This window comes from Bos taurus, chromosome 6 (genome assembly GCF_002263795.3).
Source record: "Bos taurus isolate L1 Dominette 01449 registration number 42190680 breed Hereford chromosome 6, ARS-UCD2.0, whole genome shotgun sequence".
In the NCBI taxonomy this organism is placed as follows: domain Eukaryota; kingdom Metazoa; phylum Chordata; class Mammalia; order Artiodactyla; family Bovidae; genus Bos; species Bos taurus.
This window is the reverse complement of record NC_037333.1, coordinates 115,898,846-115,912,726: the sequence shown is the minus strand read 5'-3', so window position 1 is coordinate 115,912,726 and position 13,881 is coordinate 115,898,846. Positions and strand designations below refer to the sequence as shown.

General features: G+C 50.3%; 2 protein-coding genes across 27 annotated transcripts in view; both read left to right on the top strand.

Annotated features, from left to right (window-relative positions):
• The window catches only part of SH3BP2 (SH3 domain binding protein 2), a 41,347-nt gene extending 35,175 nt beyond the window's left edge, over positions 1-6,172 (top strand). For 7 of the 8 annotated variants that reach the window (XM_024993432.2, XM_024993431.2, XM_024993435.2 and 4 more), the window contains exons 12-13: positions 251-310; positions 640-6,172. In XM_024993432.2, coding sequence (XP_024849200.1) covers positions 251-310; positions 640-777 — 198 coding nt within the window. In that variant the 3' untranslated portion in view covers positions 778-6,172. The remainder of the gene's footprint in view (positions 1-250; positions 311-639) is intronic. The other variant, NM_001191526.1, reaches the window with a different exon arrangement.
• A 3,870-nt stretch (positions 6,173-10,042) lies between these two features.
• ADD1 (adducin 1) overlaps positions 10,043-13,881 on the top strand; it is a 91,141-nt gene continuing 87,302 nt past the window's right edge. For 11 of the 19 annotated variants that reach the window (XM_005208232.5, XM_010806324.4, XM_005208231.4 and 8 more), the window contains exon 1: positions 10,068-10,249. The gene's annotated coding sequence lies outside the window, so the exon portion shown is untranslated. Of the gene's footprint in view, positions 10,674-11,402; positions 11,456-13,881 lie in introns of all 19 variants that reach the window. The other 8 variants (XM_024993102.2, XM_005208229.5, XM_059887418.1 and 5 more) reach the window with 4 other exon arrangements.

Sequence of the window (13,881 nt, the reverse complement as noted above, 5' to 3'; positions counted from 1 at the left end):
ATCAGGGGCGGCTCTAGCATGGACCAGACACGCTGCTGTCACTCACGTCTCACCCGACTCTGAGGGCAGGAGCCCCAGGGCGAGGTTGCCCGTCGCGACCCTGCTCTCCGTGTGCAGGGCTGCCCTCCCCCACGGACCCAGCCTTGACTCTGCTGCCCACGGGCTCAGTCTCTGAGGGGCCCGCTCGGTCTGAGGGTCATCGTCTTCCCAAGATGAGCGAGCCCTGTGCTGCGTGCTTCTCTCCCTGCAGGTTCTGGTTGTGTGGGATGAAACCTCCAGCAAAGTGAGGAACTACCGCATCTTTGAGAAGGTGAGCAGGTGGCCTCGCTGAGGGCCCCTGGAGAGGGGGTAAGCCTGCCCTGGGGCCTGGCTGGGGTCCCAGGAGTCTCCCTGGTGGAGCGCAGCCGTGGGCACTCAGAGGCCCGTGCCTCCAGACTCCCCTCCTCCCTCCCCTCCCCCCTCTCCCGGCCCAGCTGTGTCCCCCACGGACCCCAGAGGAGATGGGGTGACCTGCCCCCGACCCTCGGCTTATCTGCAGACCTTGCCGGCACCTCCTGGGCGGGCGTTGCTGCCGAGTGCCCCATTTCACACGGCAGGCAGGTGGGCCAGCCCCCCTGACCCTGGCCCCCTCCACCCCAGGACTCGAAGTTCTACCTGGAGGGTGAAGTCCTGTTTGTGGGCGTGGGCAGCCTGGTGGAACACTACCATACGCACGTGCTGCCCGGCCACCAGAGCCTGCTGCTGCAGCACCCCTACGGCTACGCCAGGCCCAGGTGACACCTGTGCTGCTCGGCACTGCGCAGAGGCCAGCCCGTCGGCCCCGGCCCCAGGCTGCGCAGGAGGAGGCTGACCTGCACAGGAGGCTGAGTGGAGCCAGCGGCGAGCTCTGACCCGGGGCCTCTCCAGAGGAATCTCAAGGCCAGGCCCTGGGCCCCAGAGGATGGGGTGGGGCTCTCCCATCTCTTCCTGCCCACTGCCCAGGGGCCCAGGACCGAGCCCGGGCTGGACTTCATGGACAGGGATGGAGGTCCCCCAGCACACCCACCCTGCACTGGGCTGGGAGCTCGGCAGGGCTGGCGTATTTGGGGTGGGAGGACAGGGGCTGGACCCCCCAGGAACATTACAACACAGGCTCCATGTGGGGCCGGTGCTGAGCAATAAAGCACAGATGACCGTTGCACCGTGGCCAGGGCTAACTGAGTACCCACTCCAGGGTCCAAGCAGTGACCTCGGCAGGTCAGCTTGCCCTAAACGGTGGTCTTGTCTTCTAGGCACAGGTCGCTAAATGGCTTGCTCTGGGTGCACAGCTGGTCACAGGACAGGACCCCAGAGTTGGATAGTCTGTGTTCCAAACCTGTACATGAAGAGCCACATTCCGCTGCTGTGAGTCCGGTCCAGGGCAGTGAGGCTGCAGAGCTGAAGGCCCCGCATGTCTCTAGTTGAGTCATCTGCTGGATTAACCAGCAGTTGGGAGACAGCCGGGTGGGAGGCTCTCCCGGTGTCCACTGTCCGTGGCAGAAGGGTCTGCAGGGGCTGGGAGCTTGGAACCCAGCTGGGGGCTCCAGGAAGGCTTCCTGGAGGAGGTGATGGCGACTGTGCTGTGGGAAAAGTGGGCCCCGTGTAGGCCAAGGATGGGTGGGGACGATGGGACCAGACGTCCAGGTGCTTCAGTCCGTACTCAGCGCAGGCCCAGCCCTGAGTACCTCCGCGCTTCCTGTCGTGAATTCCAGCAGGGCTGGTCTCCCTGGCGTGACCATCTGGGGTGAATTTCTTTTCCATAAAAACAAGCTCAGCTGGTGTCAGGGCTGCCAGGGAACCCAGGGCCATTTGATTCCCCGCACTGCCCTCTTTTGCTAGGAAAGAGGAATTTGCTGTGTAAAACCCAGGCCATGAGAGCACTTGTGCCCACTAGCACTGATTAAAGGTTCCAGGAGAAAGTCATTCACGCATCCCCTCCTCTGCCCTGGGGCACGTCCTGGGTGAGGTGGTGGTCAGAGGAGCAGAGAGGGGGCCGGGCAGAGATGTTGGCTCTCTGGTGGGGAAGACCGCGGCCGTCTGCTTCCAGAAACCGGGTGTCCAGCACCAGCTCTGCAGATGTTTCCCACTTTAGCCCCCGGGGATGGGGGTGGGGAGGCGGTCACGGCCTCTGGGTGACCTGGGGGTCACTTAGGGACACCCCCACTCTGGGGGTCTGGGGCTCTGGAGTCCTGGTGTTCCTCCCCCAGCATCTGCAGGCAACGAGCAATTTGCCCTCCTTCACCCGCTCTGCCCTGAACCCCCAGAGGCACACCGTTCCCGCGTGGCCGTCGCTTCAAGTGGGGACTGGGGTCAGAGACGCAGTTTCCAGCAGGGCTCGGGGTCTGCTGTGCTGGGGACCGCCGCAGGAGGCTACTGCTTTTAGCTGGCGTGCAGCTGCTTGGGAGCCAGCTCGTGTTTGAAGACCCCGAGCTGGAAGGTGTGGAGGTTCTGGCGTCCAGAGCCAGGTGACAGGTCCTTCTGGCTGCCTGGACAGATGGGGCCTATTGTTGCCGGAGACCCAGCACAGGGTCTGCTGGGACAGCTACCCAGCTCTGTGGACCACGCAAGCTCAGGGCCTCGGTTGCTAGAGTGTGTGGGTTGGGGGCAGTGGATGGGGCACCAGATGTGGTTCTCTGACGTGGAGGTGGGGGCATCCCAGACGTGCCAGAAGGTTCTATTCCCCACGTCGGCTGGAGGGTGGTTAGCACCGAGCACTTCCTGTACTCGAGGCGCTAAGCTGCACACGACTTAAGCCGCTGCTCTCCCAGCTCCAGGCAGACCGTTTCACAGGTGAGAAAACCGAGGTGCAGAGTGGCCTGGGTTTGCGTCCCAGCCATGTGATCTGCCCTTAGCCGCTGAGCCCAGACCCTGGCATCTGCCCAGCAGCCTTGGATAGGCATTGTGGGGTGTCTGGTTAATCTGCACCCCCCAGGGTTCCAGACCTGCCTTCACCCAGCGAGGGGGACACAGCTGCTGGGGTGGCGGAGGACAAGACCGACCCACCTCGCTTCTCTGCCCTCCCAGCCCCAGTCTGTGGGTAGACCCGCCAGGAGGCCCACCCGAGGGGCCATGTTGCCCCTCACCTTACAGACAGGGAAGCTGAGGCTCAGAGAGGCTCCGCTGACCTGCCCAGCCCGTTGGTTGAGTCCAGAGGTGGTTCAGTCCCTGCCCTTGGGAAGAGGCCCCAGCTGCTTTGAGGGCTCCTCCAAGCCAAGCACTGAGCCTGGTTTTACTCTTCCTGCAGTTGATCAGAAAGAGCACAGAGAGCCCCTGTAACTTCTGTTAATAGTGATTTTTTATTGCAAAAACGTGCTTTTAGAACCAGAAGAGACCTGACGAAACAAACCGGGATTGCTCCCTGCCCCCACTGCAACTCTGGGTCACATGGCGTGGACGCCCCCTGCTGGCCTGGGCGGGGAGTGGGGTAGGGAGTGCTTCCAGCAGCCCCCACTGAGCACCAGGGGTCTCGGCTTGGGGCCAAGGGGCTTCTTGTCCAGCTGGGCGGCACTGGGCTGGCCTCTGGAGGGGATGGCAGGGCCACCCAGGGAACATCAGGAGAGGGAGCTGGTGATGGACAAACCTGCATCCCCAGAGGAGGGGCAGTGAGGGGAGGACCGAAGCCCCCTTCTGGCTGTGACCTGGCAGCAGGGAGCCCCTGGCCGGGCAGCCTGCACACACATTAGAGATAGTTGCTGGTGGCCAGGCTACCAGCACTCTGGGGAGGGAGAGTCACGGGGCATAGAGCAGCCCTGACCCATCTGCCGCCCTCAGAAACCTCAGAGGCTGCCTGATGGCTGCCCCTGTGTCACCCTCCAGCTGCATCCTGGCCACACCCTGAGCTACTCAGAGCTGAAGCGCCTCCTTTTCCCTTTCATTTCCTGTGGAATAAAACGCATTCAGAAAAGAGAACCACATACAGATGTACAGTGTAGCATTGCTATGAGGGGGACCAGCCCCCCGTGCCCTCCCCAGCTCAGCGCCACCCCTCCCGTCTCCCCGGCTTGTGGGGGGCTCCTGCTTTACTATGAAGCCTGCATCTGTCTCTGTGCTTTGCTGTTTGTGCACCTACGTGAGTGGAGTCATACCCATGCAAGCTTTGGCATCTGGCTTCTGCGTGTCGTGTCTTCCAGGTTTATCCAGGTTGCTGTGCATAGGTGTAGTTTCTTGCAGAAAACTCTTCTGTTGATCGTAGCGTAGTTCATGGATCCATTTTACTGTGGACGGACGTTTAGTTTGCAGTTTGGGACAATCACAGACAGTGCTGCTAGCAACAGTCCTAACTGTGTTTCTGACCCATGCGTGCACAGGTTTCTCTGGGGTGTGTACTCAGGACTCGAGTTCTAGGGCATCAGGGCCTTCCACTGTTTCCCATGAATTCTGCGGTAAAAGATCTGTGGTTCCACATCCTTGTTAACACTCGGAATTGTCAGACTTTTCTCCATCTCTGCCAATCTGGTGGGTGTATAATTATGGCTTTAATTTGCTTTTAGCCAGTTACTACCGGACTTCCCTGGTGGCTAAGATGGTAAAACATCTGCTTACAATGTGGGAGACCTAGGTTCAATCCCTGGGTCGGGAAGATCTCCTGGAGAAGGAAATGGCAACCCACTCCAGTACTCTTGCCTGGAAAATCCCATGAACGGAGGAGCCTGGTAGGCTACAGTCCATGGGGTCGCAAAGAGTCAGACACGACTGAGCAACTTGACTCACTCATTGGACGTGAGCTTGAGTGAGTTAACACAATTCCGAGTGTTAATAAGGATGTGGAACCACAGATCTTTTACCGCAGAATTCATGGGAAACAGTGGAAGGCCCTGAGCAAACTCTGGGAGATAGTGAAGGGCGGGGAAGCTTGGCGTGCTACAGTTCACGGGGTTGCAAAGAATCTGATACGACTTAGTGACTAAACAATTACTGATGAGGCTGAGCACATTTTCACATATTTATTAGCCATTTTGATTTTGTCTCCTGTGAAGTGTCTATTCAACTCTCCTGCCCATTTTCCTGTTTGTCTTTTTCTATTCATCTATAATAATTCTTTATATAGCCTCGATACTGTCAGTAACATGTGTCATGTATATCTTTCCAACTCTATAATTGTTTTTTGGACGGAGCACGGGGTAAGGATTCACTTTCCTGCCTCCCCACAGAGTGCTTCCCCACCTTTCCCTGCGTTGTTTACGTATAGTCTGTCCCTTCCCCACGCATCTGCAAACCCCTCACCATCTATCTGTACACGTGTAGGTCTGTGACTGGCCTCTGTTCTGTTCCGTTTGTCTGTTTCTGTGCCAATACTGGATGGCATCACTGACTTGATGGACGTGAGTCTGAGTGAACTCCAGGAGTTGGTGATGGACAGGGAGGCCTGGCGTGCTGCAATTCATGGGGTCGCAAAGAGTCGGACATGACTGTGCGACCGAACTGAACTGATGCCAATACCAGGCTGTCTTAATTACTGTTGTTTAGTTAGTTCTCTTGGGCTTCCTTGGTGGCTCAGTGGTAAAGAAGCTGTCTGCCAATGTGGGAGATGCAGGTTTGATCCCTGGGTCCAGAATATCCCCTGGAGAAGGAAATGGCGACTCACTCCAGTATTCTTGCCTGGGAAATCCCATGGACAGAGGAGACTAGTGGGCTGGAGTTTATGGGATCACAAGAGTCAGACACAACCCGTCAGCTAAACAACAACAACAATTAGTCCTCATATCTGGTAAAGTAAGTCCATGTTTTTCTTTGAATGTGTCTTGGCTGTTCTGGCTCTTAGTGTTTCCATGTAAGTTTTTTCTTGCATGTTTAAGTTTTAAAATCATCTAGTCAGTTCCATTAATGACAACTCGGTATTTTGACTGGGAGTTCATTACAGCTATCAATCAACTGGTGGACATTTGAAATCATTGATCTGATTCATGAACGTGGGTCTCTCTCTTCGTTTGGGTCTGTCTTTAAGGTTTACTGATGGGATTTTTATAATTTGTCCTTTGTGTTCTCGCTTAGCTTTTGGGAGGTTTGATTCATAGGTGTTTCGTATTCCCTTTATCGTATATGGTTTTAATTCTTTGTTATGTGACGGTGGCATATAGGACACACTTTGTCTTAACTGCAGCGATTTGTCCATTTGTGTTCCATGTAATTAAATCTGTTGTTGTATTGTTCCGTCTGTGCGGGTGTTTTTCTTTTTCTCTTGTTTTTTCTTGCTTTTGGATTGAGCAACCTTTTTTTTTTTTCTTTTCAAGCATGCCACTTTCCCTCTTCTAGTTTGAAAGTTATATAGTCTATTTCAGTTCTTAACTAAATTTAGAGCAGTCAGTACTTTTACTGTCCTGCTCAACACAAGGAGTACAGGTGACTTTTTTGGTTGTACTCTGTGGCATGCAAGATGTTAGTTCCCTGACCAGGGATCGAACTCATGCCGCCTACGGTGGAAGCTTCGAGTACTAACCACTGGACTGCCAGAGAACTGCCTGCAGGTGGCTTATTTCATTGATCTCATTGTTTCATATTGATATTCATTGTTGTTTGTGTCTAATATTGTATTTTTATTTTTTTAAGCTCCTACATAGAGGCTTCCCTGATACCTCAGTTGGTAAAGAATCCGCCTGCAATGTGGGAGACCTGGGTTCAATTCCTGGGTTGGAAAGATCCCCTGGAGAAGGGAAAGACTGCCCATGCCAGTATTCTGGCCTGGAGAATTTCATGGACTGTATAGTCCATGGGTTTGCAAAGAGTCGGACACGAGTGAGCGATTTTCACTCGAAAGAGTATCACTCACAAGATACACAATACCTCCCTTATTCTTTTTTTTCTGGAAAAGCAAAGTGTACTTTAATAGCATTTAAACTTTTTATGATGATAAAATGTACGTAAGTTTACCATTTTAACCATTTAAAGCATACAGTTCCGTGGCATTCAGTACATTCACGTTGTGAATCGTCACCACCATCCATCCACTGAACTCTTTTCATCCTGTAAGACTGAAACTCTCTATGTGTTAAATAGGAACTCCCCATTTCCCCCTCCTCCCTTCCCATTTCCCCTTCCAGTGTTGCCCCTGGCAACACTGTCTGCTTTCTGTCTTATGAATTTGACTACTCAAGTCCCGCACTCCAGTATTCTGGCCTAGAAAATTCCATGGACTGTATACTCCATGGGGTCGAAGAGTTGGACGTGACTGACTTTCACTGGCCACTGGCAGGGCCCTCATACAAGTGGAATCATAATTTGTGTTTTTGTGACTGACTTGTTTCACTTAGCATTATGTCTTTTAAGATTCATATTGTAGCCGATGGCAGACTTTCCTTTTTAAGGCTGAATATTACTCCATTGTATGGACAGACCACATTTTGTTTATCAGTCTATCAAAGACACTTAAATTGCTTCCTCCTTTGGTTTATGGTTAATAATGCTGCTGTGAACATGCATGTACAGATGTTAGTCTCATATATACCACGAAGTGCAATTGCTATGGCATATGGTAATTCTTTAACTTTTTGAAGAACCACCACACCATTTTCCCCACTGATTGCACCATTTTACATTTCCACCAGCAATGCACAAGCATTCCAATTTCTCCGCTCCTTGTCAATACTTACTTTCTTTTTTTAAAATAAAATGGCAATCCTAATGGATGTTAAATGGTATCTCATGGTGGTTTTGATTTGCAATTTTTTAATGCTTAATGATGTTGCGCATCTTTTCATGTGCTTATCTTTGGAGAAATGTCTACTCAAGTCTCTTGCCCATTCCTTAATTGGGTTGTATACTTTTTTGGTGTTAACGTGTAGATAGTGTTTCTTATATGCAGTTTTCTTAAGATTGGGTTCTTCAGAAGCAAAACTTTGAAAAGGAATCTTGTGCAAGTGATTTATTGAGGGAATGTTCTCAGGATAAGCTGAATGGGGGAATTAGCATAGTGCAAAGGGAAAAACAAGGGGAAGAGGTGGTTCAGCTGGAGGGTAGCTTTAACCTGGACCTAAGGGAATCTGGACCCACTTCAGTGTTCTTGCCTGGAGAATCCCAGGGACGGGGATGCCGTCTATGGGGTCTCACAGAGTCGGACACGACTGAAGCGACTTAGCCGCAGCAGCAGCAGCAAGGGAATCTGGAGTATGACTGTTCTACATAGTTGGTTTTGCTTTGAAGGGACCAGCCTTTTGTACCCCAGGTCAGCCAGGTATTGTTCAGGTAGGGAGATAACCTCCTGGGCGAGGCAGCACTCTGGAGAAAGGGGGTCCGTGGCAATTAGCAGCTCACAGTCACAGCGCCTGGAGAGTGGACCACATGTAGCACCCACCCAGAACAGGGATGTGGGCTGGGCACCAATGGCGACTAAGTCCACCCCTTGAAGAGCTCAGATCCACTTAATGTTTCTCACATTCAGTTCAGTCCATTGAGACATGGACTCTTCAGTGTTTTCACTGGTCCACGTACCTGGGAGAACTTCCGGACGATGGATAGAGGGATAAACTGTGTGGCCCCCACTGCTGCAGTTGGCCTCAAAGCCACACGGATACTCCCTTTCCCACCACACATTCCAGACTGTTCTTCGCAACTCGCCCTCTCCTCTGGGAGTCTGGTCCCTGTGCTTATCGAGCCATGTTGCTGCGTCTCACCTTACGCTTTTCACCTTGGTTTGACCTGGGTCTTTTTCGTATCTTCTGTGTCAGCACTTAACGTGCTCAGTGGTCATCTACTCCCCTCCCTTCAGCAAGCCCCCACTGACATCTCCTGTGGGCCAGGCTCTTTTGTTGGGTGAAAGGAAAACAAAGTGAGTGATGCAGAATTCTGAGTCTTGTCTTGAGACAAGTCCGCATCCAGGAGATCAGAGGTCGCTGTCTCTTATCCACGGAGAGTGTCCCTGACCCTTCTGCAGGTCAGGCCAAGGAGGATCCTGCTGGGAGGGCAGGCCTGGATTCCACACTATTCCTTCACTGCCCAGCTCTGGGCCTCAACTTTCTATGGGCATAAAGGGAGCTGGCCCATATGGCTCCTGTGTCTTCTGAGGACTCCTATGAGACCAACAGGAGGGGCAGTTTGGGGAGGTGCCTCCAGGTCACTGGCAGATGGCCTGGTCTCACCGATGCCCTGGTTCTGCGAAGGTCCCTGGTGCTCTCGCTCATCCAGCATCAGCACGCCAGGCTCCGGGCATCAGGCAGTGGCCGCATCGACAGAGCCTTATCAGGATCCACAGGTCTCGCTGTCTTGGCCCCACCCTGGCTGCCAGCCCGGCCCCAAACTCTGGGCACAGGAGCACAGACTGGGCACAGGGGCAGAGTCCGTCCACTGGAAGAGTGGGCGAGTCGGGCAGGGAGAGGCCTGGGGCCTTAGGCCGAGAAGGGCCTGGAACGGATCCTTTGGATCGAGCTCCTGCGCTTCCTGCAAACCTGCCCTCCAAGAGCCTAAGTGAAGTGAAGTAACTTCAGTCGTGTCCGACTCTGTGCGACCCCATAGACGGCAGCCCAACAGGCTCCCCCGTCCCTGGGATTCTCCAGGCAAGAACACTGGAGTGGGTTGCCATTTCCTTCTCCAATGTGTGAAAGTGAAAAGTGAAAGTGAAGTCGCTCAGTCGTGTCCGACTCTCCGCGACCCCATGGACTGCAGCCCACCAGGCTCTTCCATCCATGGGATTTTCCAGGCAAGAGTACTGGAGTGGGGTGCCATTGCCTTCTCCGTCCAAGAGCCTGACCAACGACAAATGAATGAGGCTTCCAAGAGCCTCACCATCGACAATGAATGAGTGGCCGAGCGGCTTCGGGTGAGCAGGCGCCACCGGCACGCCGGCCCGACCTGTTTCAGCGACGAGGCATGTGGGCCTGCGAGCTACCGTCCCCACGCGCTGGACCCCGCCCGGTCCAGGCTGGGGCTGGGCGGCCTAAGTCCGACTCTGCCAACAGGCGGCAACCCCGCCCGCTCAGGCCCCGCCCCTCGCCGCCTCGGCCCCGCCCCGCGGCGCCGCCCGCGCCCAGCCAATAGCAGCACGGGTTGCTGGGAGGTGCGGTAAGGGCTGGGCCTATGGGGTGGCGCGTTGATGGGCTGCGGCGCCGCAGGCCGCACCCAGCTCGGGCGGCTGGGGCTGTGAGGAGGGCTGAGGGGGCGGGAGGCCGGGCGGGCCGGGGCTGCGGGCCGGGGTTCGCGCGGCGGACAGGGGGCGGAGCCGGAGCCGGAGTCGCCGGAGCGGACGGGCGGCTGTCGCACTGGGACCTAGGAGCTTTCGCGCTGCCCGCCATTCGCCTCTGAGGTGAGGCTGGTGCGCAGCGCGGCGGCGGCCTCGGGGCTGCAGGCAGAGCGGCGGGCCTTCGGCTGCGGCACGGAGGGCGGGGGCCGCCTTGGGAGGGGTCCCCGCCTTTCGGCCGTCGGCCTTGAAGGGCGGAGGCGGGGTGGGGGGTGCCTCTATCCTGCAGACCCTTGGCCCCAGGGGCTGGTCTGTGGAGACGGCTGGACAGCTTGTCGGTGGGCTGGGTGGTGGGCTTCGGGGGTCCCTGTGGAGAAGGAGGGCGCGGGCTGGACGGTGGCCCGGCCCGTGGCCCCGCGGTGCCAACGGCTCCAGGGTTCGTGCACAGACGCGGGCATCCGGATCGTGCCAGCTGTCTGCTCTTTTTTTTTTTTTTTTAAGAAAACGACAGCTTCTGCCGTGAGAGAGAAGCCACATCTGCCTGCGGACGGTAATAGGGCTGTCCTGCAACTTGATTAGGGAAGGGACTGTTGGTCCTCCTCGCCCTCTCTTTCTTTTTCGTCTCGGGGAGTGTCAGAGGGTCTCTTGCCTGTTAACCGTTGTATTTTTGCTCGAGTAATTCATGGTCAGGAGATTTCGTAAGCTTTTGCGTTCACTTCATGCATTCTTACCTTAAAATAAGTTATTTTTTTGGTTAACCTGAAACTGCCAGCAGTGGTGTGACCAGATGATTTTATGCCTAAATGACAGAAAGCAATTTGTCATATCCGCACGGGCCAAAAACATAGCTGAGCGTTGTATGCAATGCTGCTCGTAAATTGTTACAGAAGGATTTTTTTTTTTTTTTTTTTGCGGGTGAAAAATGTTACTTCTTAATGATAGGAAATAAGCTGTTGAAAGGTCTACTCTGTCGTCTTAAACACATCAGTGAAGGCGCCCAGTGAAGCTGGAGTCGATGAGCGCCATAGAGGGGAGGGCACCCCAGGCAAAGATGAATTGTATGAGGGTGGGATTGCACAGCTGGGGTCTTTAGTTAGCGGGCAGGTGCCAGCCCACGTGTAAATTAGTTATTTAAATCCAGAATCTTGGTATTCTGATTGTGGGTTACACTAGAATGGTAAAGTTGTTTTTTAAGGAAGTGAATGGTTTTGGCAGTCCCAACTGTTTTTCAGAGTTTTGATGTGGTTTACAGCAGGACAAATTACTTGTGTGGTTTCAGTTACAGAGGCTTACCGAAAGACGTGAAGCTAAATTCTACCCAGTCTTCAAAAGGTGGGATAGTTTCCTTTCTAAAATATAATTTATACAGCTAGCCATTTTTTCCTTTAACTCTTTGATGTTGTCTGATATTGGTAAGGTTGTGTTTGGTATTCAGTTGTTACTGATTTTGCTATAAAAGGTGTTTCTTTAGATGATTATTAGTCTTTAGTTAGTTCTTTCAAGTTGTCCTTGTATTGAATCAGTAAATACTGAAGTGCTTTAAAAGATACTTTAAAAAAATTTAAAAAAATCAGATATCCAACCGGTTTAACATTTTCTTGATTGTCATAATTTTTAACAGTTTGAGAGCTAATATCAAAAAGACATTTTATTATATGAAACTTAGAGATTAAATTGGACTTATTTATTTTTACATGTTTAATTCTTCCCACCACATGTAGAGAGACTAGTATAATAAACCTCTCTACCCTCATCTAGCTTCTGTAGTTACTTCACTCATGGCTAATTTTGCTTTACCTGTATCCTCATACTCAAGATGTCATATGATTTTAGCTGTTAAATATTTCTGTATGAATATTTTCTTGATTTTTAACAGTTTGAATCAGGATCCAAATGCGTACATTGTGACATGTTTTAATCTATAGGCTCCTCCTCCATCTTTTGTTGTCGCTTGTGATTTATTTGTTGCTGAAATTGTTGGTTTGTCCTGTGGAATTACTCCCAGTGTGGATTTTATTCTGTTCTGTAGTTTATCTACATAGTATTTGCTGTAAACATAATGTAATTTAGTTAGAGCTAAAGGCATTATCAGATTCAGGTTTGATTTATTTTTGGCAAGAAGACTTTATAGGTTAGTAACAGATAAGGATTAGTAGTCTTTTAAATTGAAGTATAGATGATTTATAGTGTTTCAGGTATATATATCATGTGTATATCAAATACATATTCTCTTCAGCTTCTTTCCATTATAAGTTATTAGAAGATATTGAATATAGTTCCTTGTGCTATATGGTAGGTACTTTTAAATCTGTTTTTTATATAGTAATGTGTATCTGTTAATCCCAAATCTCCAATTTATTCTGCCCCCTCTTTCCCCTTTGGCAGCTATAAATTTGTTTAGTCTGTGAGTCTGTTTTGTAAATAAGTTCATTTGTATAATTTTTTAGATTTCGTGGAAGTGATATACAATGTCTTTCCTTGTCTTGCTGCACTTAGTATGATAATCTTAGGTCAATCAGTATTGCTGCAAGTAGTCTTTCTTCATGTTTGGATCCCTTAATGCTCAATGTTTAGAGTCATTCTTTCATTAGGTATTAAAAATGTTGCTATTTTAATTATATAACTTCATCATTTATTAGCTGGAGTATTTCTATAAAGAGCAATTTCCCTTCCTTCATTATTTGGTTACCTTGAATTGTAACTCTCTTAGGAAAGGCAGGATAAATGCTAAAGCCTGCTACATTTTATATTAGTTTTCAAAATAATGAGTTGGCATCCTCCGAAAGTAGCCAGTGAGTTGTGTATATGTATTTGTGTCGTTGTGAATTCATGGATTTAAACGTATTTATATGGTTCAGTTCATCGTAGATCCTTATTGAGACTCAAATTGTTGCATCATTGTGTAATAGAAATCTCTTCAAATTGGCTCCTAAATCCTTTAGACACAAGTCTTTGATTGCTCATTTTTTCTGGTATGACAAACCACACCAGGCTCATGTTGTACATTTTTTGTCCCAGCCCTGGAATCATCATTTCTCCAAGCGGCCTTGATTTTTTTTAATGAATAAATAATATTTAGTAATTACAGTCTGTGCCGTGGAGTTGTTTATTGCTGCTAAGTTGATCATTGTTTGTAGGTCTTTTCAGTGCACACATGGCGGATTACTGACACTTAGTTGTAAAGCAAGATGACAGAATTCTGTTTAACCTTTTTAATCTTATATGTGTCTCTTTTTTCTTCTAAGACAAACGTCTTGACTCTAATTACTCATTGTTTTATCATGCACTGTATTTCAGTATCAGAAGAATAATATGAACACTACCACCAACTAATAAAAGGTGTTTAAGAGGGTTTTTTGTATTCTTATTTGGAATACGTAGTCGGTCAAATTACTGTGTTTTAAAATTGCTTAGAGTAGTAGTTACTGCATGATTTTGCTACCACTGGATGTGTAGTGTTCTTTTGTTTTTTATTTTGTATTCAATGTTTAGGAATTGCTTTTTCTTTTTCTTTTTTTTTTTTCAAATTGAAGAAATACCATGTAAGTTACAGGTATACAGTGTAGTGATAAATAATTTTTAAATTATTATTTAATAATTGTTGGAATATTGGTTATACTCCATTTATAGTTATTATAAAATACTGGCTAAGGAATTGCTTTTTGTCTTCTTTTGAGGTTCCATGTATAAGTGGAATCATGTGGTATTTGTCTTTCTGTCTGACCTAATTTCACTTATAGTGTTCTCAGGGTTCATGC